The 27,616-nt window shown below is 45.0% G+C and overlaps 1 protein-coding gene across 3 annotated transcripts in view; it reads right to left on the bottom strand.

Annotated features, from left to right (window-relative positions):
- The window catches only part of edil3 (EGF like repeats and discoidin domains 3), a 317,094-nt gene that overhangs the window by 127,157 nt on the left and 162,321 nt on the right, over positions 1 to 27,616 (bottom strand). For all 3 annotated transcript variants that reach the window (XM_033017237.1, XM_033017236.1, XM_033017235.1), the window contains 2 exons: positions 25,529 to 25,642; positions 10,391 to 10,572 (listed from right to left, as the gene is read on the bottom strand). In XM_033017237.1, coding sequence (XP_032873128.1) covers positions 10,391 to 10,572; positions 25,529 to 25,642 — 296 coding nt within the window. The remainder of the gene's footprint in view (positions 1 to 10,390; positions 10,573 to 25,528; positions 25,643 to 27,616) is intronic.

Genomic DNA, 27,616 nt, shown 5'->3' on the forward strand with positions numbered 1-27,616 from the left:
CCATTGTAAATCTGTGTTCTTTTATTCAGAGGCAGTGCTCGCTGGTCCTAGACTCTCTCGCTACTACCCTCTCCACATTCACTCTATCTAGATGTTTCATTATTCAGTAACTTTCATTGAGATCCCCCCCTCATTCTTCCAAACTCCAGTGGGTACAGGCTCAGACAAATCAAATGCTCCTCCTTCATTAACCCAATCATCACCAGGATCACTCTCATGAACCTCCTCTGGACCTTCTCCAATGCCAGCACATCCTTCCTCAGCTAAGGGGGCCAACACTGCTCATAATATTCCAAATATGTTCTGACCAGTGCCTTATAAGGCCTCATCATTGCATCTTTCCTTTTATAGAGTCATATAGTGTGAAAACAGGCTTTTCGGCCCAATTCTACACTGGCCAACATGTCCTATCGACACTTGTTCCACTTGCCTGAATTGGCCTATATCCCTCTAAACCTGTCATAGAATCATAGAAAATAGGTGCAGGAGTAGACCATTCGGCCCTTCGAGCCAGCACCGCCATTCAATATGATCATGGCTGATCATCCAACTCAATATCCTGTACCTGCCTTCTCTCCATACCCCCTGATCCCTTTAGCCACAAGGGGCACATCTAACTCCCTCTTAAATATAGCCAATTAACTGGCCTCAACTACCTTCTGTGGCAGAGAGTTCCAGAGATTCACCATTCTCTGTGTGAAAATGCTTTTCTCATCTCGGTCCCAAAGGATTTCTCCTTTATCCTTAAACTGTGACCCCTTGTCCTGGACTTCCCCAACATCGGGAACAATCTTCCTGCATCTAGCCTGTCCAACCCCTTAAGAATTTTGTAAGTTTCTATAAGATCCCCCCTCAATCTCCTAAATTCTAGCCAGTACAAGCCGAGTCTATCCAGTCTTTCTTCATATGAAAGTCCTGACATCCCAGGAATCAGTCTGGTGAACCTTCTCTGTCCTCCCTCTATGGCAATAATGTCCTATCCATGTACCTGTTTAATTGCTTCCTAAACATTGCGATAGTCTCTGCCTTAACTACCTCCTCTGGCAGCTCATTCTATACATCTACCACCCTTTGTGTGAAAAAGTTACCCTTCAGATTCCTATAAAATCTTTCCCCCTTCACCTTAAACCCATGCCCTCTGGGTCTCGATTCCCCCACTCTGGGCAAGAGACTGTGCGTCTACCCAATCTATTCCTCTCATGAATTTATAAACCTCTATTCCTCTCATGATTTCATACACCATCCTTTCGAAGTGAATGTTAACACTGCATTTATCTTCCTTATTACCGACTTTTTAAAATATACTACTTCTGTTCGAGGAAGATCTACATCAGCGGGAGAGGTAGGAATGTTGTGCTGAATGGTGAAAATTAAATAGCATGCATCACATTGCTTTGAACTGTTTAAATAGTGTTGGCACATATAAAAACCAAGAAGCATCCTCTTGAAGCAGGGAACCTGAGTTACTGCCCTTCAGCTGATTGTTACAGGAACACAATCTCATGTCAAAGACGGCGCACCATAATGTATCACCAGGGAGTCTGCACAATCATACTGGCCCAGCTGTCCTCAACACATTTTTCTCCATAATCTAACTACTTAATAAACAATTTCTGCTACATGGTCGGCTGCCAATACAGAACTGGGCAGCTCGAGACTCCAGCTCCACAACATTCATTTTTCATAAAACAATCTTCCTCACAGTTATTAAATGTAATAAGCACCAACACGTACTCTGAAATATTTACAAGATCGAAACGCACACGTCTTTTAACAAATCAAAACTAAATCCGATTAACTTGGCACATATTTAGCCAATAGGCATTCCGATCATCCAAGGTGCCAAGTAAACCCTTGTCCACATTTTGGACATGACTCAAAACCAATTATCCATTTGGAGTGCCATTTTACATTCTCCCCTCTTTCCTTCAATGACATTTCATGGCATTGAAAATTGATTATTACTGGAAGTGATTTGCAATAATGACCATATTTGGATCTATTTTCTATTCTGGGATTCGTGGCATGACATCATTCCCAATGCAACACTCATTTTGCATGGAAAAAGGAATTCCTGGAAGTGATCACTGCTGAGTATTCTTACATCACCCAGGTCTTCCCAGTAGATCTTATCGGACAACTGAAACCATCCAACCAACAACCAGAGAGCAGTCCCGAGCCCTAATAGAGACCCTCGGGCTATCTTTGATCGGACTTTACCTTGCACTAAATGCGATTCCCATTATTCCCTTTATCATGTATCTGTACACCGTGGATGGCCCGATTGTAATCACGTATTATCTTTCTGCTGACTGGTTAGCAGGCAACAAAAGCTTTTCACTGACAATAAACTCAACTCAACTCAAGTCAGTACTGCATAGACACAATGCGTTTCCTGCTCCAGGTTCTAGCACCCGTAGTCCCCTGTGTCTGGATTTCAACTGAGCTTTGACTACTTCCACCTATTTGACAGGCTGATTCAACGTTGAAACACGTCCTTTGGTCCACCAAGACCATAGATCGCCCACTCACACCAGTTCTATGTTATCCAGTTTTGCATTCACTCTCTACTCGTTAGGGGCAATTTACAGATGCCAATGGAACTGGAATGTGGGAGGAAACTGGAGCACACAGATGGAACCCACTTAGCCACAGGGAGAACGTACAAACTCCACACAGCCAGCAGCAGCACCCGAGGTCAGGATCGAACCCGGGCCTCTGGTACTGTGAAACAGCAGCTCTACCAGTTGTACCACTGGGCTACCGTTGGATTTCCCTCAGCTTCTTAGCTGTATGTCATGTGAGCTACCCAGAATGTCTTTAAGTCAGCATACTATCTTCTACTGTAGGACTTAAGGGCCTGTCTCAGGATGCCAGTTCACCCAAGAGCTCTCCCGAGTTAAAAAAAAAATCAAACTCGTGGTAAGTACGTAGAATGTACGTAGGACCTCGTGGATGTCCCGTAGCGGCTCGTAATGCGAATGGCAGGTACTCGGGAAACGCAGTAACTAACGGCAGGAAACTATTGGACATTTTTCACAGTGTTGAAAAAACTTCAAGAGTTACCGCGTTTCCCGAGTACCTGCCATTAGCATTACGAGCCACTGTGAGATGTCCATGAGCTCCGACGTACCCGCTACGTACATACCACGAGTTTGATTTTTTTTTTAACTCGGGAGAGCTCTTGGGTGAACCCGCATCGTGGGACAGGCTTTACTGCACTTTCTTTCACCCATAGTTAATAGCAGTTGAATTGGTTCCACGGGATCATGGAGGATCTGGACGTCAACAGACAATAGACAATAGGTGCAGGAATAGGCCATTTGGCCCTTCGAGCCAGCACTGCCATTCAATGTGATCATGGCTGATCATCCACAATCAGTACCCCGTTCCTGCCTTCCCCTGACTCTACTATCTTTAAGAACCCTATCTAGCCCTCTCTTGAAAGCAGAGGCTGAAAATTCCACACTCACAACTCTCTGTGAGAAAAAGTGTTTCCTCGTCTCCGTTCTAAATGGCTTACCCCTTATTCTTAAACTGTGGCCCCTGGTTCTGGACTCCTCCAACATCGGGAACATGTGTCCTGCCTCTAGCGTGTCCATTTTCACTTTTCACCGTGCAATTGCGTAGAACAACTACCAATAATTTGTTGAATGGAAGTCCCACTTACATCCAGAACTTTTTGGATTTCCCTCTTCATCTCTTTGGGCTATCAAGTTCGTGCCAACCAGCGTTCCCGTACACAAGCACTATCCTACACACTGGGCCAATTTACAAATCTTACCAAAGCCAATTAACCTACAAACCTATACGTCTTTGTAGTGTGGGAGGAAACCGGAGCACCCGGAGAAAACCTACGCGGTCACCGGGAGAACGTGCAGCCTCCGTGCACTCAACACCGATAGTCAGGATCACACCCGGGTGTCTGGCACTGAAAGGCAGCAACTCTAAATGGCCCTGTCCCATTGTACGAGTTAATTCAAGAGCTCTCCCGAGTTTAAAAACAAATCTAACTCGTGGTAAGCACGTAGAATGAACGTAGTGGGTACGTCGGAGCTCGGGGACGTCTCTTAGCGGCTCGTAATGCTAACGGCAGGTACTCGGGAAACGCGGTAAGCTCGGGTAAACTCGTTGAAAAATGTCCACGAGAGCCCCGAGTACTGCCGAGCGGCCATTACCGTAAATCTCCGAGTTCGAATCAGGGCAAATTCTTTGAATGAACTCGTACAGTGGGACAGGGCTTTAATAGGCCTGTCCCACGAGCGTGCAACTCCATGCGGCAAGCGCGACCTAACGTGGTCGCTTGAGCCGTACGGCCTCGCGGGGCCGGTCCCACTTCGATCGCCGGAGCCGTACGGAGTTGTGCGGAGCTGGTCCCGACATCGCGCGGGGCTGACCATGTTAAAAAATACCGCGCGGTAACGGCCTGCCGGCCCGCAGCCGCCTCGACGCCGTATGCACCGCCTCGACGGGCGTGCGCAGCGTCTTGACGCTGTACATCACGCGCGAACTTCCCACGGACTTCGCTCAAACTTCACGTCACTCACTCGACCTCCGCGCAGCCCCCGCTTCCGGTTTGGTCGCGCTCGCCGCATGCAGGTCGCATGCTGGTGGGTCCAGCCCTTAACACTGCGTGGCATCTCTAGACACCATAATTTGATCGTCCCTGTAGTTTTCCTTAATAACACAATAATGTATTCCATTGCCCAAGGAACAATATTGTTTTGCCAAACCCAGCACTATAGTGAAACGTAAAAACACCATGTCACTCAGTGCCTCATAAAGCACGTCTGCAAAGCTGTCCTTTTACAGGAGGGACATTAAAATGGGTTTGGGAGAATCCTAGGATTGGACAAAAAAAATACACACACAGTGCTGAAGAAACTCAGCGTGTCAGGCAGCATCCCCGGAGAACAAGAATAGGCAGCATTTCCAGATCTTTCTTCAGGACAAATGAGGTGTGGAAGTGGGAGGAAGAAATGGTAGGATGATAAATATATCCTCATAGTTGTATTATTTGATCACATTTTTTCATTTCCCGTTGCCTCCTCTTCAGCTTCAGACTTTAGACTTAAGAGATACAGAGTGGAAACAGGCCCTTCAGCCCAGCAAGTCCACGCCGACCAGCAGTCACTTAAGGGCCTATCCCACTTGGGCGACATTTGGGCGACTGACACCCGTAAAAGCGTCAAGTTGCACGACATACACACTGACGTACGCTGTCAGGTGGGTGATGCCCGGTTAGGGTTGAGGCTGTCAAATATTCTTCCTTCGATGCATGGATTTTAAACATTAATATATTAAATTTAATACAATACAATCAATTGTGCAAATGAAAAGATGTCTGAGTCGTTCCGTTTTATTTATAGATGTATTGGTCCGCTTCCAGATCCGATCACCAGGGATGGATTCAGTGAGAGTAGACTGAACTCCCACTCTCCTCTCTTCCCCCCACATCCCTCCCTCTCCACTCGCCTCTACCTTCCTCCCCCTTCCTAACTTCTCCCCGCTCAACTCTTCTCCCCCTTAGCAAGTACCCTCTCCCCTCACATCCCTTTCTCCCCCTCTCCCTCCCTTCTCCCATTCTGCACCCACCCCCCCCCCCACTATCCCCGATGCCCCCCCCAATTTGTGGACCCAGCCTGCAACCAGCGATCCCCCGCACACTATCCCACACACGCTACGGACAATTTATACAAGCCTGTGCACATTTGGAGTGTGGGAGGAAACCCTAACCCTAACCCCAGCCCTAGCCCTAGCCCTAAACCCTATCCCTAGCCCTAGCCCTAGCCCTAGCCTTAGCCCTAGCCCTAGCCCTAGCCCTAACTCTAACCCTAATCGTAACCCTGACTCTAGGTTGATAGGCTTGATATAAGTATAAATTGTCCCAAGCATGTGTGGGATAGTGTGCGGGGGATCGCTGGTCGGTGCGGACTCGGTGGGCCGAAGGGAACTGTATCTCTGAACTAAATGCGACACAAGGGCCCCAGGGGTTGGATTCGAACCCCCAATGTTCTGCCTGCTCTTCATGGGAACTAAACTGTTGGCCACGAGTTGTCCCAGAGGCAGATCTCTCTTCCAATGGTCTCTCCAAACCTCCAGAGGCAGCGGGCTTTTCAACTGGGTACAGGCAATGTTGTCAATGCACCAGTGTCACCCACCTGCTCCGGCCACTGAGTCTAAATGCCCACCACCCATCTTGAAGCAAGGCGAGGGGGCGGAGGGGGGAGGGGGGGGAGTGGAGAATGGGAGAATGGAGGGAGAAGGGGAGAAGGGGATGTGAAGGGAGGGGGTAGTGGATAAGGGGGAGAAGAGTGGAGTGGGGAGAATGGAGGAAGAGGGGGGAAGGAATGAAGGGGGGAGAGGGGAGGGGAGAAGGGAAGGGGGGAGTGGAGAAGGAGGGAGGGATTGGGCGGGAGGGGGGAAGAGAGGAGAGGGGAGTTCAGTCTACACTCACTAAATCCATCCCAGTGAAAAGAGATGGTGATTGGATCTGGAAGCGGACCAATACACCTATAAATAAAACTGAACTGAACGAACTGAACTGAACGAATCAGACATCTTTTCATTTGCACAATTGATTTTATTGAATTAATTTTAATATATCAATATTTAAAATAGAGGTTGTTGTGAGAACAACAACCTCATACTTAACATCTCAAAAACTAAGGAGCTGGTTGTTGATTTCAGAAAGAAGGCCACCCCCCTCCTCCCTCTCTTCATCAATGGAGAGGTGGTTGAGAGGGTCACCTCCTTTAAGTTCCTCAGGACCACCATACATCAATCCCTATCATGGGAGCTCAACACCAGTCTCATAATCAGTAAGTGCCACCAGCGACTCTACTTCCTGCGGAAGCTCAAAAAATTCAGGGTCAGTCGACCAGCCATGACCCACTTCTATAGGTCTACCATAGAAAGCATACTCACATTCTCCATGCTTGTCTGGTATGGTCACACAACCTCGCAGGATAAGATTCGGCTGGAGAGAATAGTGCGCCGAGCTTCTAAGATCATCGGTTGCAGCAGACTTCCCTCAGTGACATCACTTTACTCAACAAGACTCACCAGAAAGGCCAAAAAAATCATAGCAGACCACTTTCACCCGGCACATTACCTCTTTAATCTCCTCCCATCAGGAAGGAGATATAGAAGCATTAAAAGTAAAACATCTCGCTTCAGAGACAGCACCTACCTCCAAGCCATCAGATATTTGAATTTGCACTAATCACTCTGCACTTTCTTTTGCACTTGCACTTACGCTTAACATGACGCTGCTGGGTACTGTCCTTCCTGTATATATTGTCCTTCATACGGTATTGTCTGTATTATTTATTGTGGTGTATGTGGTGGTTGTATTGTACTGTATTGTATCTGTCTGAGAGCGAACCAAGACACATTCCTATCAACTTGTTGACAAGGCAATAAACTTCTTGAATCTTGAATCTTAAAGGAAGAATATGTTACAGCCCATCTGTGGTTTCATTTACGCGACCTAGTAGCGTGTGGGTAGCGCGGAACGGGAGCATGGAGGAGTGTGGAGTTGCGCGCGCTATCACGCAGCACACTATCGCGCAGCACGCTAGGATTTCGTCCTGTACGAAATCTTCGCGCGCCACCGGCCTGTCTGGTATATGACGGCCAAGTGCAACAGGGTGACGTTTTAGGTCAAGACCCTTCTTCAGACTGAAACATCATCTATTCCTTCTCTCCAGAGATGCTGCCGGTCCCGCTGAGTTACTCCAGCATTTTGTGTCTATCTTCAATTTAAACCAGCATCTGCAGTTCCTTCCATAGAAACATAGAAAATAGGTGCAGGAGTAGGCCATTCAGCCCTTCGAACCTGCACCGCCATTCAATATGATCATGGTTGATCATCCAACTCAGTATCCTGTACCTGCCTTCTCTCCATATCCCCTGATCCCTTTAGCCACAAGGGCCACATCTAACTCCCTCTTAAATATAGCCAATGAACTGGCCTCAACTACCTTCTGTGGCAGAGAATTTCACAGATTCACCACTCTCTGTGTAAAAAATGATTTTCTCATCTCGGTCCTAAATGACTTTCCTCTTATCCTTAAACTGTGACCCCTTGTCCTGGACTTCCCCAACATCGGGAATAATCTTCCTGCATCTAGCCTGTCCAACCTTCCGGGCGAGTCCAGAACCGGGGGTCACGGTCTTAGAATATAGAGGAGGCCATTTTCACCAAGAGATGAGGCAAAACTTTTTCACCCAGAGAGTGGTGAATTTGTGGAATTCCCTGCCACAGAGGGCAGTGATGCGTTATTGATAGGGGACGATCAGCCATGATCACAATGAAGGGCCGAATGGCCTCCTCCTGCACCTATTTTCTATGTTTCTCTGTTTCTATGTTTCTTCCCACAGATGAATTTGGTCTGCAGCTTGCTACTTTTCATACATCTCTTTTTTTGAATAAGGGCATTACATCTGCAGTTTTTCCACCACTCAAGAAACTGGACCATTTTAGAAAATCACCATAAATATCATAATCTGGCTAAATATTATAAACGAAGTATTCAAATGGCGTCACGTGCTCCAGACACTGTGCGGATGCATGATGACGCGCGCGACAGTCACTATCGGCCTGTCGGGTAAATGACGGCCAAGTGGGACAGGCCCTTAACCCCAAACCCAACCGTCACGCACAGGACAGCATACGTCAGCGTGTGACTGGGCGCATGATATGATGAGACACCCAAATGTCGCCCCAGGATTTTTGAACATTGCAAAATCCAGTGGCGGGGACAGGGAAACACCGTGTGTTACCGTGCGTCACCACGCCTCACCACGCCTCACCACGCATCACAACGCGCCAACCTATTTTTAGGCTGTCGCGTAAATGACGCACAAATGGCGCCCAAGTGGGATAGGCCCTTAACACTTGCACTATCCTACACACTGGGGATAAATTACAGTTCATTTTAACCAACGCATGTTAACCTACAAACCTGTACATCTTTGGAGCATGGGGGGAAACTGGAGCACCCGGGGAAACTCTCGCATTCACAGGAGAGAACATACAAACTCCGTACAGACAGCACCCGTAGTCAGGATCGAACCCGGGTCTCTGGTGCTGTAAGGCAGCAACTCTACCGCTGTGCCACTGTCCAGCTTAAAAAGCCAAATACGTTTTTTTTCTTTTCCAAGAAAAATATCTGAGTATTTCCAACATTTTCTGTTTTAAGCTTATGGTAAATGTGTGGCACAGTTGAAAAATATATATCTATAGAAATGCCGCAAGTTTGAATCCTCATTCATTTTCATACAGTTAGAGTGACAATAAAAAATAACCACAACTGACAATGACATTCTCTGGAGAAACGCATTAGAATCCCAACACTTAAACAGTACCAAGAGCAGCGTGAAGGACTGACTGGGCATAAGGTGAGAAGGTCTGGGCAGAAGGTGAAGAATCAAACATGGCCTCAGTGCCCTATGACTGATGAAATAGCTCATTGAGATGCACACTCGAAGAATGACAAGTTGGGCACAGTAACAAGACACGCACAGAGCCTGGGGAATTTTGCTCCAGCAGTTAGTCAGCAAATTAAAACAAAGGAGGAAAATTAAAATCAAAGCTACAATTCCTACAAGTTAAACAAAAAGTCAGTATGATACCCATTGAATTCATCCGATTTATTTTAGGCAGTCTTTCTTGATATGCCACTGAGTACATTAATTCATCTCTTCCCGACTACAATTATGATTAGGTATAGGGGCTCCGAAATAATACAATTGAAACAATGTGCTGTACCAACACAAAATTATCGTAGAATTAGATGAATAAAACAACATTTAAAAAAACAAGGAAACTTAAATGAATTCCAGCAGGGATTTATACATCATTTTAGAAAGCTATGGGTATCATGCCGTCAGAATTAGACAATTAACTTGTGTTAAAAATGGATTTAAATAATCTGACCCCTAAATCAATTCTTCAAGCATTCCTTTATGTGCAATAGTTCGCATTAGCATATCCAGCTAGGCAAATTGTCAATGCTTGATAAACGTATCATTCCTTCAGAAGAAAACATTCACCATTTGAAGGTTTAAAAATCCACTTTTAAAAGATAATCCACTCATTTTTCAAAATGTACAACTTAATTCATAATTCAATGTTTAGTGGAATAATTTTGCAATTCTGCTCTCATTGTCCAGAAGCAATTTTTGATCAAGTTGGGATATAGTTCACCTCGAGTTGAGGAAGTAAAAATGGCGCACAATGACATATGTCAATTTAACAATCTTTGTAAAATACATATAAAATGACTATTTTAGAGCTTTCTGGTTCATTTTATACGTCAGCTCTCAGGAAGAAAAAGTGCTGCAAATTATGTATTATTCTATCCTTTGTACATCCATCTGTTACCTGAATCCAGGGCCATCTGTCATTTTCTGCTGCAGTCCATGCATTTACAAGGCCTTTTTTATTCAGTCTGGCATAGTATGGGTACCACTTCTGTAGCCCAAACAGGGCACGGTGTGTCGACGAGGCTGAAATTTGTTGATTGGATATAATCCCTCCCTCCATCCCGAGGGGTCCTGAACACTCTATGAGGAGAGAAAAAGAGTTGGAAAAGTGATTGTTGAAAATGGTCATCAACAAAATGGTTATAGAGGTGTATAAAATCATGAGAGGTATAGATCGGGTAGACGCACAGTGTCTCTAGTCCAGAGTAGGGCAATCGACAACCAGAGGGCATAGGTTTGGAGATTGAAAATACTAGGCTTGTATTCACTGGAGTTTAGAAGGATGAGGGGTTATCTTATAGAAACATATAAAATTATAAAAGGACTGGACAAGCTAGATGCAGGAAAAATGTTCCCAATGTTGGGCGAGTCCAGAACCAGGGGCCACAGTCTTAGAATAAAGGGGAGGCCATTTAAGACTGAGGTGAGAAGAAACTTTTTCACCCAGAGAGTTGTGAATTTGTGGAATTACCTGCCACTGAGGGTAATGGAGGCCAAATCACTGGATGGATTTAAGAGCGAGTTAGATTGAGCTCTAGGGGCTAGTGGAGTCAAGGGATATGGGAAAAGGCAGGCACGGGTTATTGATTGGGGACGATCAGCCATGATCACAATGAATGGCAGTGCTGGCTCGAAGGGCCGAATGGCCTCCTCCTGCACCTATTTTCTACGTTTCTATGTTTAAGGTGAAGGGGGAAAGATTTTATAGGAATCTGAAGGGTAGCTTTTTCTTTCATTGTGGGTGTATGGAACCAGCTGCCGGAGGAGGTAGTTGAGGCAGGGTCTATCACAATGTTTAAGAAGCAATTAGACGGGTACATGGATAGGACAGGTTGATAGGGATATGGACCAAACCCAGGCATGTGGGACCAGTATAGATGGGACATGCTGGTCGGTGTGGGCAATTTGGGCTGTAGGGCCTGTTTCCATTACACAAATACATGAGCAAAAGGTGACAAAATAAATTATACCAAAAGGTTTGACGTATGTAAATACATTTCATCTTTTAATAGAAAGCATTTTCTTTTTCATCAGCAACATTTTTGCAAAGTCATTGCCAGTCAAATATTGTCATTGTTTACACATTAGCTATGCATTGCTATTAGCATGAATTAAAATTTGACAAAACTGCATGATGAAAACATACAAGCCAATTTTTATTGTCCTAATCTATCCTTTCAGACTCACAATGAGGAAAGCTAGTAAACGCGGCATGCTTAGGCAAATGTAACTCTCCAGAAATCTATTAATGATTGGCATTATTGGACACGTGTAGGAAGGAACTGCAGAAACCGAAGATAGACACAAAATACTAGAGTAACCCAGCGTGACAGGCAGGATTTCTGGGGAGAAGGAATGGGTGACGTAGGGTCTCGACCTGATACGTCACCCATTCCTTCTCTCCAGAGATGCTGCCCGTCCTGCTGAGTTACTCCAGCATTTTCTGTTTTACTATTGAACATGTTATATATATAATGGGCAGAATGATACGCTCTCTCTGTGAAATTCAACACATTAACAGTTAATGCCACTGAACTAATAAATGAATGGGAAATCATTTCTCTAAACATTTTGGCCCTCCTCATGTCTGTTTTAACCACACTGCATTTGGTAGGTATTTTGATTTTTGTTCCGTACTTACGAGTTAATTTTACATTCTGTTGACATATTTCATCTAATCTGCTCATTGATGTGTGCAATTAGATCCAGCCTCTATTTATTTTTTGTTCAGATATTCTGATTATAAACCTATATTGTTCAAGTCGTGATCCCGCAATATTTATCTACCTCAGATAGTAAATTTGCTCTGATTCATTATTCAGAATTGATGTATTTTCAGATTTTGATCATCTTTAGTTTCTTCTCCATTCAATCTATTTTGTACGTCAGAACTTCATGATTATCATTCATTTACATCTGCAAACTATAATCAGAATTATAATCAGATCTAATCCTTCCTCACCATTTAGTAATCCATAATGGACACACGATTTCAGTCGAACCTGTTCTGCTTGGTTGAAATGGGACAGGCTTGGATCTAATGCCTTTTTTACCACTGAGGATATTTGTTTATCACTAGCCACACTGTTGGATGGGTTAGGCTAAAGCTGTGCCCAACTCTAGGCATCATTTGCAATGTTAATCCATTTGCATTAATGATGTGATCCTGAAGAACGGTCACAACACAAAACATCACCCATTCCTTCTCTCCAGAGATGCTGCCTGAACCCCTGTTATGAATCAAGAACGCAAGATTAAAGATCCTTTTCACGATCAAACCATTTTATCAAGTATTTGTAAATGTTTTAAGTGTAATTATTTCACATAGAACAAATGGATTTCGTATAAAATCAAACGTTTGTTTTGCCATTTCTCTCATGCTCTTACTCAGAACAAATTTCAGACTTTCAGTAAACAATTTATCGACCCAAACTAATTAATATTAAACAATCTGAATTAACATAGAAACATAGAAAATAGGTGCAGGAGTAGGCCATTCAGCCCTTCGAGCCTGCACCGCCATTCAATATGATCATGGCTGATCATCCAACTCAGTATCCTGTACCTGCCTTCTCTCCATACCCCCTGATCCCTTTAGCCACAAGGGCCACATCTAACTCCCTCTTAAATATAGCCAATGAACTGGCCTCAACTACCTTCTGTGGCAGAGACTTCCAGAGATTCACCACTCGCTGTGTGAAAAATGTTTTTCTCATCTCGGTCCTAAAGGCTTTCCCCTTAATCCCTAAACTGTGACCCCTTGTCCTGGACTTCCCCAACATTGGGAACAATCTTCCTGCATCTAGCCTGTCCAACCCCTTAAGAATTTTGTATGTTTCTATAAGATCCCCCCTCAATCTTCTAAATTCTAGCGTGTACAAGCCGAGTCTATCCAGTCTTTCTTCATATGAAAGTCCTGACATCCCAGTAATCAGTCTGGTGAACCTTCTCTGTACTCCCTCTATGGCAAGAATGTCTTTCCTCAGACTTGGAGACCAAAACAGTATGCAATACTCCAGGTGTGGTCTCACCTATACAACTCCAGTAGAACCTCCCTGCTCCTATACTCGAATCCTTTTGCTATGAATGCTAACATACCATTTGCTTTCCTCACTGCCTGCTGCACCTGCATGCCTACTTTCAATGACTGGTGTACCATGACACCCAGGTCTCGTTGCATCTCCCCTTTTCCTAATTGTCTTTGCACCGTAGAGGTGAGGTGGAAAAATTTAATAGGAACCTGAGCGGCAATTTTTATTTGTATTCATTTCTTTACACACAAAGTGTAGTGGGTTTATGGAACGAGCTGCTGGTGGAGGTAGTTGAGGCAGCTTCTATCACAACGGTTAAGAAACACATAGACAGGTACGTGGATAGGACAGGGTTTGAAGGATATGGGCCAAATGCAGACAGGTGGAACTAATATAGAAAGGGCTTGTTGGTAAGTGTGGGCCAAGTTGGGCTGAAGGGCCTGTTTCCACATTGTTTGACTGTGACAGATCACCAGCTAAATTATTAATACATTTGAAAAGTCCATAGGCAGCTTTTATACAATAACAGTAGTCTGTAGATTATTACATACCAAACCGTGACGTTGTTAAGTGGTTACATTGCACAGGCTACGTGAAATAAATGATGTGAATGAGCTCCAAAATGGTCATCAACTTTAAACATAGAAACATAGGAATTAGGTGCAGGAGTAGGCCATTCGGCCCTTCGAGCCTGCACCGCCATTCAATATGATCATGGCTGATCATCCAACTCAGTATCCTGTACCTGCCTTCTCTCCATACCCTCTGATCCCCTTAGCCACAAGGGCCACATCTAACTCCCTCTTAAATATAGCCAATGAACTGGCCTCGACTACCCTCTGTGGCAGAGAGTTCCAGAGATTCACCACTCTCTGTGTGAAAAAAGTTCTTCTCATCTCGGTTTTAAAGGATTTCCCCCTTATCCTTAAGCTGTGACCCCTTGTCCTGGACTTCCCCATTAAACATTTGCATGAAGCTACTACCTGACCTTTGTGTTTCCCTGGATTCTCCTTTCTTGTTCATGTAAGCGCTACCTAAACGAACACGTTTCGGGAACTTAATGTGGACACGTACTGTGACATTCCTTGCCTGTGCCAACACCGATCTACAGATGGTTCCATAGCAGCTGTGCCCTTAAAGCATAGAGGACATACTGGTACAGATTAGTAAATGCAAGTCAGCTAAGTCCATTAGAAAAATGACTTGAATTGCAAATATAACAACAACAAAAAAGTACTACGTTGCACACGTTCTTTGATTCCTTGATGCAAGTACCCTTAGGGGAGCAACTTTGATGTAAAGGATTGCGAATCAGCATAAAGTGGCGGCCAATGTGTAGCTACAAGATTATGCAACAATATATCTGATGGAGAAAGGCACAAGCACTGCAGGTTGCTCTGCAATGATGAATCTCAAAAGGCCAGGATGGTAAATAACTTAGCATTTTCACCCGAACTATTAAAAAACTTTAAACCATAGTGGTTCAAGTTGAAGCAGTCAACGTGAACATCTAGAAACAAGAAACTGCAGGTGCTGGTTTACAAAAGAAGACACAGAGTGCTGGATTAACTCAGTGGGGCAGGCAGCATTTCAGGAGAACATGAAGAGGGCAGGTTTCAAAAAGGGACCCTTCTTCATTCTGTCAGCATCTGAGAAGGCTGAGAGAACATGTATAACTCTTGGTCCAAAAATATTATCCCTAGATATTTAGCGTCACTTAAACCTTATTTTTGAGATTTAGTTATACAACTAGGTTATACTCAAATGCTCCTGACCACCAGGGGCCACACTTTAAGAATAAGGGGTAAGCCATTTAGAACGGAGATGAGGGAAAACCTTTGCGCACAGAGGGTTGTGAATCTGTGGAATTCTCTGCCTCAGAAGGCAGTGGAGGCCAATTCTCTGGATGCTTTCAAGAGAGAGTTAGATAGAGATCTTAAAGATAGCGAAGTTATGGGATATGGGGAGATGGCAGGAATGGGGTACTAATTGTGGATGATCAGCCATGATCACATTGAATGGCGGTGCTGGCTCAAAGGGCCAAATGGCCTACTCCTGCACCTATTGTCTATTGTCTATTGAAGATTAAATATTTCATCCCAGCACATCATTTAACACCTTCCTATATCTGTACTTACAGTAGATCTGGTACAATCATTGCATTTAAGAGACATTTGGACAGGTAATAATAATAATAATGGATGGGATTTATATAGCGCCTTTCTAATACTCAAGGCGCTTTACATCGCTTTATTCATTCACTCCTCAGTCACACTCGGTGGTGGTAAGCTACTTCTGTAGCCACAGCTGCCCTGGGGCAGACTGACGGAAGCGTGGCTGCCAATCTGCGCCTACGGCCCCTCCGACCACCACCAATCACTCACACACATTCACACACAGGCAAAGGTGGGTGAAGTGTCTTGCCCAAGGGCACAACGACAGTATGCACTCCAAGCGGGATTCGAACCGGCTACCTTCCGGTTGCCAGCCGAACACTTAGCCCATTGTGCCATCTGTCGTCCCTTGGTACAAGGATAGGACAGATTTAGAGGGTTATGGGCCAAGCACGGGCATGTGGACTAGTATAGATGGGCCACGCAGGTCGGCGTAGGCAAGTTGGGTTGAAGGGCTAGTTTCCACACTGTATGACTATCTCTGGAGCTGATTATTTACTTTTCCCCACCGAGTCCATTCCGACCACAATCACTCCTACACTAATTCTATCCTGAACACTAGGGGGAATAACAGAACTCAATTGACATACAAACTTGCAAGATTTTAGAATGTGGGAGGAAACCGGAGCACCCGGAGAAAATCCACTCGGTCATAGGTAGAATGCACACACGCTGTGCAGGCAGCACCCATAAACAGGATCGAACTTGGATCTCTGGCAGTGGAAGGCAGCATCCGTACCACTGCACCAAATGCACCACCTCTGCTGTATACTCTTTCCTGTCGAACATGCCTCTCTCTTCCTCCTGGATGTTCCAGTTTCTCCCCACATCCCAAAAATTGTTGATGGGCAGGTTACTCTAAATTACCCTTAGAAGAGTATCAGTGGCTTAGATAAGTATCAGGAAGGAATTGAATGGCCCTTGAGAAAAATAGGTTGCAAGAGAAAGAACGGAGGCTAGAATTGATGGGATTGCTCTGAAAGCTGGCATAGACTTGATGGGCCAAATGCTCTTTATGTTATATATAACCTAAGTTACAGAAAAAGGTTGAACAAGATAGGGACGACAGATGGCACAATGGGCTAAGTGTTCGGCTGGCAACCGGAAGGTAGCTGGTTCGAATCCCGCTTGGAGTGCATACTGTCGTTGTGTCCTTGGGCAAGACACTTCACCCACCTTTGCCTGTGTGTGTCCTTGGGCAAGACACTTCACCCACCTTTGCCTGTGTGTGTGGATGTAATTATGTGAAGCACTTTGGGGTCAATGCAAGTTGACTAAAAATGTGCTATATAAATAAAGAAATTTAAATTTAATTTAAGATAGGTCTTTATTCTTTGGAGCGCAGAAGGTTAAGGGGGGATTTGATAGAGGACTTTAAAATGATGAGAGGGATAGACAGAGTTGACGTGGATAACCTTTTCCCACTGAGAGTAGGGAAGGTTCAAACAAGAGGACATGACTTGAGAATTAAGGGACAGAAGTTTAGGGGTAACATGAGGGGGAACTTCTTTACTCAGAGAATGGTAGCTGTGTGGAATGAGCTTCCAGTGAAGGTGGTGGAGGCAGGTTCGATTTTATCATTTAAAAATAAATTGGATAGGTATATGGACGGGAAAGGAATGGAGGGTTATGGTCTGAGTGCAGGTAGATGGGACTAGGTGAGAGTAAGTGTTCGGCATGGACTAGAAGGGCCGAGATGGCCTGTTTCCGTGCTGTAATTGTTATATGGTTATATGAAATGCGATGCCGTTTGGCAAAATAAACAGTTTATTTTCATATTTATATTCAAGTATGCTACACTTCTCTTCCTCTTTGAAACAGTGAAACACGTATAGATACAGTCTGCACAGATTCTATTTTTAAGCGGCGTTCTCAAATCTTTAGACCTTCTTAATTGTGTTTGAATCTCTAGCATTAAATCAGAAAATCCCCAAACTATTCAGCGGCTCAGATAACATCTGGGCAGAGAGAAACAGATTTTACATTCTAAGTCGATGTCAGCGAATCTGTGAATCTTCACCACCCTTTTTCACCCAGCACTACCACCAATGCTAATCAGCTTCTCCCGGTCTCTTCCATATCACACACGAGGTTTTGTTATTCTCTCGTCCCTTCTCCTCCCCTGCAACTCAAAGCATGTTTGATTTCCAGCTTTTGATAAAAGGATTTGAGTATAGGAGCAGGGAGGTTCTACTGCAGTTGTACAGGGTCTTGGTGAGACCACACCTGGAGTATTGCATACAGTTTTGGTCTCCTAATCTGAGGAAGGACATTCTTGCCATACAGGGAGTACAGAGAAGGTTCACCAGTCTGATTTTCAGGACTTTCATATGAAGAAAGACTGGATAGACTTGGTTTGTACTCGCTAGAATTTAGAAGATTGAGGGGGGATCTTATAGAAACTTACAAAATTCTTAAGGGGTTGGACAGGCTAGATGCAGGAAGATTGTTCCCGATGTTGGGGAAGTCCAGAACAAGGGGTCTCAGTTTAAGGATAAAGGGGACATCTTTTAGGACTTGAGATGAGAAAAACTTTTTTCACACAGAGAGTGGTGAATCTCTGGAATTCTCTGCCACAGAAGGTAGTTGAGGCCAGTTCATTGGCTATATTTAAGAGGGAGTTAGATGTGGCCCTTGTGGCTAAAGGGATCAGGGGGTATGGAGAGAAGGCAGGTACAGGATACTGAGTTGGATGATCAGCCATGATCATATTGAATGGCGGTGCAGGCTCGAAGGGCCGAATGGCCTACTCCTGCACCTATTTTCTATGTTTCTATGTCATCAACCTGAAAAGTCACCTCCATTTTTTTACTCCACAGATACTGATTGACAAAATATTTCCAACATTCTTCATTTTTAAAGTCAAACTTTCTGCATCTGCAGTTCTTTTGTTTCTCTAATGCGCCCATGGTTACTTGTTGATCGGAAGAATGTGTGGCATCCTGACTCAACTCTTTGCCCACATGTGTTCTCTTCAATAGCCGATTCCTTGTTAACTCTGGAATACATCTGTCGGTACAAAATCATCTTTTCACAATGGCAGGCAGTGACTAGTGGGGTACCGCAAGGCTCAGTGCTGGGACCCCAGCTATTTACAATATATATTAATGATCTGGATGAGGGAATTGAAGGCAATATCTCCAAGTTTGCGGATGACACTAAGCTGGGGGGCAGTGTTAGCTGTGAGGAGGATGCTAGGAGACTGCAAGGTGACTTGGATAGGCTGGGTGAGTGGGCAAATGTTTGGCAGATGCAGTATAATGTGGATAAATGTGAGGTTATCCATTTTGGTGGCAAAAACAGGAAAGCAGACTATTATCTAAATGGTGGCCGACTAGGAAAAGGGGAGATGCAGCGAGACCTGGGTGTCATGGTACACCAGTCATTGAAAGTGGGCATGCAGGTGCAGCAGGCAGTGAAGAAAGCGAATGGTATGTTAGCTTTCATAGCAAAAGGATTTGAGTATAGGAGTAGGGAGGTTCTACTGCAATTGTACAGGGTCTTGGTGAGACCACACCTGGAGTATTGCGTACAGTTTTGGTCTCCAAATCTGAGGAAGGACATTATTGCCATAGAGGGAGTGCAGAGAAGGTTCACCAGACTGATTCCTGGGATGTCAGGACTGTCTTATGAAGAAAGACTGGGTCGACTTGGTTTATACTCTCTAGAATTTAGGAGATTGAGTTGACGTGGATAACCAGGGGTCACAGCTTAAGGATAAGGGGGAAATCCTTTAAAACCGAGATGAGAAGAACTTTTTTCACACAGAGAGTGGTGAATCTCTGGAACTCCCTGCCACAGAGGGTAGTCGAGGCCAGTTCATTGGCTATATTTAAGAGGGGGTTAGATGTGGCCCTTGTGGCTAAGGGGATCAGAGGGTATGGAGAGAAGGCAGGTACGGGATACTGAGTTGGATGATCAGCCATGATCATATTGAATGGCGGTGCAGGCTCGAAGGGCCGAATGGCCTACTCCTGCACCTAAGTTCTATGTTTCTATGTTTCTATGAGGGCCATAGATCGGGTAGATGCACAGAGTCTTTTACCCAGGGTAGGGAAGTTGAGAACCACAGGACAAAGGTTCAAGGTGAAGGAGAAATGATTTAATAGTAATCGGAGGGGTAACTTTTTCAACAAGCTGCCGAGGAGGTAGTTGAGGCTGGGACCATCCCATCATTTAAGAAACAGTTGGACAGGTACATGGATAGGACAGGTTTGGAGGGTTAGGGACCAAGCGCAAATGGGACTAGGGTAGCTGGAACTTTGTTGGCCGGAGTGGGCAAGTTAGTCCGAAGGCCCTGTTTCCACACTGTATCACTATGACTCTATGAATACACATTTTCACAAAGTGTTCAGATATGCCTTTTGCTGCAAACAGTTGGGCACCATGAACTTTTTTGACCTTTCCTCCAATTCACTCAAAATATGTATGTACAAAAGAACTGCAGATTCTGGTTTAAATCGAAAGTAGACACAAAATGCTGGAGTAACTCAGCAGGATAGGCAGCATCTCTGGAGAGAAGGAATAGTTAATACTGGCCAAATTGCTTAACCCTTGTCAGCTGAAATTTACAGGCTTTGGATGGCGCCAGCCAGTCTGGGCTCAGACTGGTATGCAGGATGGTGAGTGGTCCAGGTGTTCTCCTTATTTCTCCTAAATTGATAAAAATGTATAGCAGTTTTGCAAACAAACCGTAAATGCATCATTTCGATTGGATCGCTGCAAGGGCATTGTAAATAGTATAAATAGTGTTGCGGGACGGTCATCCTGTTAATTGATGATTGGTCGAACTGTTGAGCCTTGGAGAAACTGTTTGAATCCCAGGGCACACGTTTCAATGTTTATTCTTGTTTGCTTACTTCCAGAAATTTATTTCAAATGCAATGAATTCAAGATTGTATTATTGGGTTAGGGAGCTGTCAATTATATACTCTTACTAGACCAAGTGCAGACCCGTTGGGTCTGTTCCCCCAACGTGCAGTTGTGGGGGGGGGGGGGGAGGCGGCATGCAGCGTCACACACACTAACTATCCCTCCCCCCCCGCACTCACGCTAATTACCCCCCTTGATATTATATTAATATTATTAATTTGCTCCTTTTACCCCATAAACAACCTATCTACTGACGCATAGCCCCCAACTTGCAGTCACACCTAGAGGGGGGGGTGGGGGGGTAGAGAGTGAGGGCAGAGAGAGAAGGGGCAGAGACAGAGAGAGAGACAGAGACACAGAGAGAGGGGCAAGAGGGAGAGGGGGGTGGAGAGGAGGAGAAGAGGGAGGGTGGGTGAGGGGGGAAAGGTGGGGGAGGAGGGGAGGAGAGAAAGAGGGTGAGAGTGAGGGGGAGAGAGAGAGGAGGGGGAGAGGTGAGGGGAGGGGGAGAGGTGAGGGGAGGGGGAGAGGTGAGGGGAGGGGGAGAGGTGGGGAGCAGGGAGGGGGAGGTAGGGGGGAGGATGGAGGGAAGATGGTAGGGGGTGTGGAGGGGTGGGGGAGGGGATGGAGGGGAGGAGGGGGCGAGAGAGATAGGGGGGAGAGGGGGGAGGAGAGAGGGGAAGGGGAGGGGTGAGGAGAGAGGGAGGGGGGAGGGGGATAGAGAGGAGAGAGAGAGGGGGGAGGAGGGGGAGAGAGAGGAGAGAGAGGGGGGAGGAGGGGGGAGGGTGGGAGAGAGAGGGGGAGAGAGTGGGGAGAGAGGGGAAAGAGGGGAAAGAGGGGGAGAGAGGATGTGCTGAGAAGGGAGGGGGAGGAGTGGGCAGGGAGGCGAGGAGGGTGGTGGGAAGAGGGTAGGGTGTGTGGAGGGGTGGGGGTTTGGGGAGGAATGGTGGGGGAGGGGATGGCGGGGAGGGGGGGGAGAAAAAGAGGGGAGGAGAGGGGGGGAGGAGAGGGGGGGGAGGAGAGGGGGGGATGAGAGGGGGGGAGGAGAGGGGGGGGGGAGGAGAGGGGGGGGGGGAAGAGGAGAGGGGGGGAAGAGGAGAGGGGGGAGGAGGAGAGGAGGGAAGGAGGAGAGGGGGGAGAGGAGAGGGGGGGGCAGAGGAGGGGGGGGGAGGAGAGTGGGAGGGGAGAACCTAAAAAACATTTTAGAACCAAAAAAGATGCATTCTGCAAGCATTGTAGAACCAAAAGAGACACTTTTTGCAAACATTTTAGAACCAATAAACACTTTTTGCAAACATTTTAGAACCAATAGATACTTTTTGCAAACATTTTAGAACCAATAGACACATTCTGCAAGCGTTTTAGAACCACTAAGGACACTTACATTTGAGTAGACATGTGTTCAGTGTTATTCACAGCTCAGAGAAACGTGACCCTCTGCCTTCCTCCAGCTTGCAGACACTGATTGAGGCACACCGCTTCCTGGTTTTATAGTCCCTCCCCCCCTGGCGCCAGCAGGGGCAGCAGAGAGAATGGGGAATTTTGTAAAATCATTAATATCTCTGTCATTTTTCATCGACGGGAAAAGTCCTTGGCACACATATGGTGGAGGGGGGCTCTGAGCAAGGTGGCCAAAAATGACGGCCATAGGTAGCGGCGTTCTCTTGGAAATCGCAGCACAGATGGCCAAAACCGGTCAAGAACAGACTCTTAGTAATATAGATTATTAATATGTTTAATTGGTTTATAGATTATGTGGTTCGGCCCCTCAAGGTTCGGGGACATATAAAAGGTAGCTCCCTTGAGGTCCTGTGTCGATCTTCTGGAAGAGCGCTTGGGACTGCGTGACCTTTTGGAGTGTCTCTGCTTGTACGAGTCTAGGAGGGCTTGGACAAGCAGATACAAGGATCGAACCCGCCGTGGTTAGGTATAGTAGTGGGGAACTGTTATTGTGTTTTTCCAAAATAAAGTTTAGATGCGCAAGTGCTTAACTCAGTATCTTATTGACTGAAATTAGACTGGGGGGGGGGGTGAAGCTTAGAACGTGTTTACAGAATGTGGGACGTTTCGGGTCGAGAGCCTTCTTCGAAGAAATGTTGCCTGTCCCGCTGAGTTACTCCAGCATTTTGTGTCTACCTTCACTCAAAATATTGTTATGGATCACGGGCTTATGCCATCTCACCAAGCTGCTACTTCTCTTGCATTCTCATTCATCAGTCTTGACAATCTCGGTGTCTCACCCGTCTGAACTGCTACAACTTGCTTCATCTCACCAGGACTTCTTTCATCTGCCTCCTCGCTACATTCCCCTCCAGTTATGCCGTATCAAACCTTAAAAGTGTTTGAAGTCTATGATGCGTCAACAACTCATCAGGGATGGAGAAATATTGTGTGATGTGTTATTTGTGAATCAGACGTTAGTCGAATGCTGAATCATTGTTAGCATCATGAAGCTATCCAAGTTCTCCAGAGATGCTGCCAGATCTGCTGAGTTACTCCGGGACTATGTGTCCTGTTGAATCACTGTTCAACTGAACAACATTGGAAAACTTGCTTCTTCAAGATTTTAATACATGTAGAGACTTTTCAGCTGCATTGTTAGAAACATAGAAAATAGGTGCTGGAGTAGGCCATTCGGCCCTTCGAGCCTGCACCGCCATTCAATATGATCATGGCTGATCATCCAACTCAGTATCCTGTACCTGCCTTCTCTCCATACCCCCTGATCCCTTTAGCCACAAGGGCCACATCTAACTCCCTCTTAAATATAGCCAATGAACTGTGGCCTCAACTACCTTCTGTGGCAGAGAATTCCACAGATTCTCCACTCTCTGTGTGAAAAATGTTTTCCTCATCTCGGTCATAAAAGATTTCCCCCTTTATCCTTAAACTGTGACCCCTTGTTATCGACTTCCCCAACATCGGGAACAATCTTCCTGCATCTAGCTTTGCATCTAGTTAATTAGAGGAATGCTTAATACCACTGAGCCTTATGAGCCATTCAAGCAAATATTCTGATGGTAACGCATCCGCATGCGTTGCTGTCAAATGGTTAATATTAATAAAGTACCAAAACAAACCTGATGAATGAGCTCCAAAATGTTCATTAAGGTGAACAAGTCTCTCTCTCTCTATCTGCCTGCCTCATGCTGGAAGATTGCCAAATAACTACATTTTAATTCCCATTATGTCTGTAACAGGCATTTGCTCCAATCACACTCACTTGGTGTTGATCCATTTCATATATGGAGCTTTCTCTGCCGCATTTTAAGTTAATGCTTGTTATTAGACAGACGTCTTTCACATTTTCACTGCCATATCTATTCAGGTTCAAAATTAAACCAAGGGTCTTCATGCCTGGCCACTTTTATTCGATGCATTCAAGCCCCATCTACATTACATAGTCTAAACATTTTCCATTCTCTGCTACCTCAGGTTACTGTGGGTTGAAATAATACTCTAACTTCCGCACTACACCTGTGAAGGGGCATATAATTAACTTTCTGTGAAGTCGCCTGATGAGTACGTGTGGAACAGGATTTAGAGTCAATCTCTGAACTGAATCATCCTACCACAAGCAGAGAGCAGTGCTGAACTACTATCCATCTCATGGGCGACCCTCGGACTATCCTTGATGGAACTTTACCTTGCACTAAACGTGATTCCCTTATCATGTATCTATAAGCTGTAAACAGCTTGATTGTAATCAGGTATTGCCTTTCCGCTGATGGGACAAGTTTTTCACTGTACCTCGATACACGTGACAATAAACTAAACTGAAACTCATTATGCTCTCACTGCAGTGTTTAATACCTGTGTATCTTCAACATGCGCTTCTATTGCAGTAAAGTTGTTTGCTACAAACAAAAACTTCCACTGTGTTGAAGCAGAATGACACAGCTGGTTAATTGAGCACCATATGGCAGATGAGGTCGCTTGTTTATGTGTGAGAAGCCATCACATCTATTTTCTCACCAAATGGTGACACTGTGGCACTTAAGGGCACAGTGTCACCATTTAGTTTTGCCTCCAGCCCCTTAGTTTAGTTTATGTTTAGAGACCAGCAATCACCCCGTACACAAACACGACACTAAATATTAGGGACAATTAACTTTTTTTTTAAATTGAAGCCAATTCACCTACATATACCTGAGATAGACACAAAGTGCTGGAGTAACTCAGCAGGGCAGGTAGCATCTCTGGAGAGAAGGAATTTGTGAGGTTTCGGGTCGAGACCATTTTTCACCTACAAACCTGTACGTCTGAAATGTGGGCGGAAACTGGAGCACCCAGAGAAAACCCACGCGGTCACGGGGAGAACATACAAACTCTGTACAGGTAGCACCCATAGTCAGGATCACAGGAGCAAGGCCTCCAGCCCCACGATGTTAGGCCGCAGAGTGACCGGAGATACGATCCGGAAAACAGTCGCATCTCCGGCAAGGTAAGAGATTGAAAAAAAAATGTCCATGACCCCCCCTCCCCCACCCACCACATAAAACAAATCAGTGAACATTACAACAAACTTTTAAAAAACACTAAAAATAACAAAAAAAAGGAAGAAAAGACAGACAGACTGTTGGCGAGGATGCTATCGTCAGCTCCCCCCTGGTGGTATAATGATGGTGTCATTATATAGATATGATCTAGTTAGATATCTATATGTAAATAATCCACATCCTCCTCCACCTCAGCATCACAATTTCACTTTGTTTTTATTCCGATATTCTTTCCTCCATCTGTGTTACACATTTCCTCATTTTGATTCCGTTAACTTATTCTTGGTTCTTGGTTCCATTAACTTGTTGCCTTCCTTCAAACTTATTTTGATCTAAATGTTATTAAATATTACGTGCAGCGTTTTTTCACACTTATCATTCACACAGGCAGAAATATGACAAGACTATTTACCATGACATACCTACTCAGTAACTTTAATCATTATTGAAACATTTTACTTACTGTGCTGGCAATTTCTGCCCATAAATTCTCCTGGACATTCACAGGAATAGTTTGCAATGAGGTCAGTGCATATCCCACCATTTCTACAGGGGTCAAACTCACATTCATTTATATCTGCAGGATAAAGAACAGAATAAATTCAAATGGGACAATTGATGTATAAAATAAAACAAGACATGAATGAATCTTTGTTAACCGCTGTAATGTATCTGATGTGATGCACAATTTGCAACTGCCAAATTGCCCTATGCATCATTTTATGTACAATTATCCATTTTGACACAGACTTTGTAGTCATAGAAACATAGAAAATAGGTGCAGGAGTAGGCCATTTGGCTCTTCGAGCCAGCACCGCCATTCAATATGATCATGGCTGATCATCCAATTCAGTATCCTGAACCTGCTTTCTCTCCATACCCCCTGATCCCTTTAGCCACAAGGGCCACATCTAACGCCCTCTTAAATATAGCCAATGAACTGGCCTCAACTACCTCTGTGGCAGAGAATTCCACAGATTCACCACTCTCTGTGTAAATTTTTTTTTTCTCATCTCGGTCCTAAAAGACTTCCCTCTTATCCTTAAACTGTGACCCCTTGTTCTGGACTTCCCCAACATCGGGAACAATCTTCCTGCATCTAGCCTGTCCAACCCCTTAAGAATTTTGTAAGTTTCTATAAGATCCCCCCTCAATCTTCTAAATTCTAGCGAGTACAAGCCGAGTCTATCCAGTCTTTCTTCATATGAAAGTCCTGACATCCCAGGAATCAGTCTGGTGAACCTTCTCTGTACTCCCTCTATGGCAAGAATGTCCTTTCTCAGATTGTCATCCTAATTTCAATCATTCAGCCTTTAATATAAATACATTATCAAATTAGCGGATCCATTTCCATTTATAGTTTAGTTCGTGTCGAGATACAGTGTGGAAACAGGCCCTTTGGCCTACCGAGCCCGCACCGACCAGCGGTCTCCGCACACTAACTCTACCCTGCACACATGAGGGACAATTTACACTTATACTAAGCCAATCCACCTACAAACCTGTATGTCTTTGGAGTGTGGGAGGAAACCGAAGATGTTGGAGAGAAGCCACGCGGTTACGGAGAGAACGGATAAACTCCGTAGAGTCGGGGATTGAACCTGGGTCTCCGGCACACAGGCGCTGTAAGGAAGCAACTCTACCGCTGCGCCACCGTGCCGCTAACGTAATTACTGTCCTCACCCCCATATGTTCTCACTGGTGAAAATATTTTAAAACATAATTGTCCCCAAAGTATTCACAATAGAAAGTGAAGAAAGGCAGTGAAGAAGGCGAATGGTATAACCATATAACCATATAACCATATAACAATTACAGCACGGAAACAGGCCATCTCGACCCCTCTAGTCCGTGCCGAACACATAATCTCCCCTAGTCCCATATACCTGCGCTCAGACCATAACCCTCCATTCCTTTCCCATCCATATAACTATCCAATTTATTTTTAAATGATAAAAACGAACCTGCCTCCACCACCTTCACTGGAAGCTCATACCACACAGCTACCACTCTCTGAGTAAAGAAGTTCCCCCTCATGTTACCCCTAAACTTCAGTCCCTTAATTCTCAAGTCATGTCCCCTTGTTTGAATCTTCCCTACTCTCAGTGGGAAAAGCTTTTCCACGTCAACTCTGTCTATCCCTCTCATCATTTTAAAAACCTCTATCAAGTCCCCCCTTAACCTTCTGCGCTCCAAAGAATAAAGCCCTAACTTGTTCAACCTTTCTCTGTAACTTAGTTGCTGAAACCCAGGCAACATTCTAGTAAATCTCCTCTGTACTCTCTCTATTTTGTTGACATCCTTCCTATAATTAGGCGACCAAAATTGTACACCATACTCCAGAATTGGCCTCACCAATGCCTTGTACAATTTTAACATTACATCCCAACTTCTATACTCAATGCTCTGATTTATAAAGGCCAGCACACCAAAAGCTTTCTTTACCACCCTATCTACATGAGATTCCACTTTCATGGAACTGTGCACAGTTATTCCCAGATCCCTCTGTTCACCTACATTCTTCAATTCCCTACCATTTACCATGTACGTC

The sequence above is a fragment of the Amblyraja radiata genome, chromosome 3 (assembly GCF_010909765.2).
Source record: "Amblyraja radiata isolate CabotCenter1 chromosome 3, sAmbRad1.1.pri, whole genome shotgun sequence".
In the NCBI taxonomy this organism is placed as follows: domain Eukaryota; kingdom Metazoa; phylum Chordata; class Chondrichthyes; order Rajiformes; family Rajidae; genus Amblyraja; species Amblyraja radiata.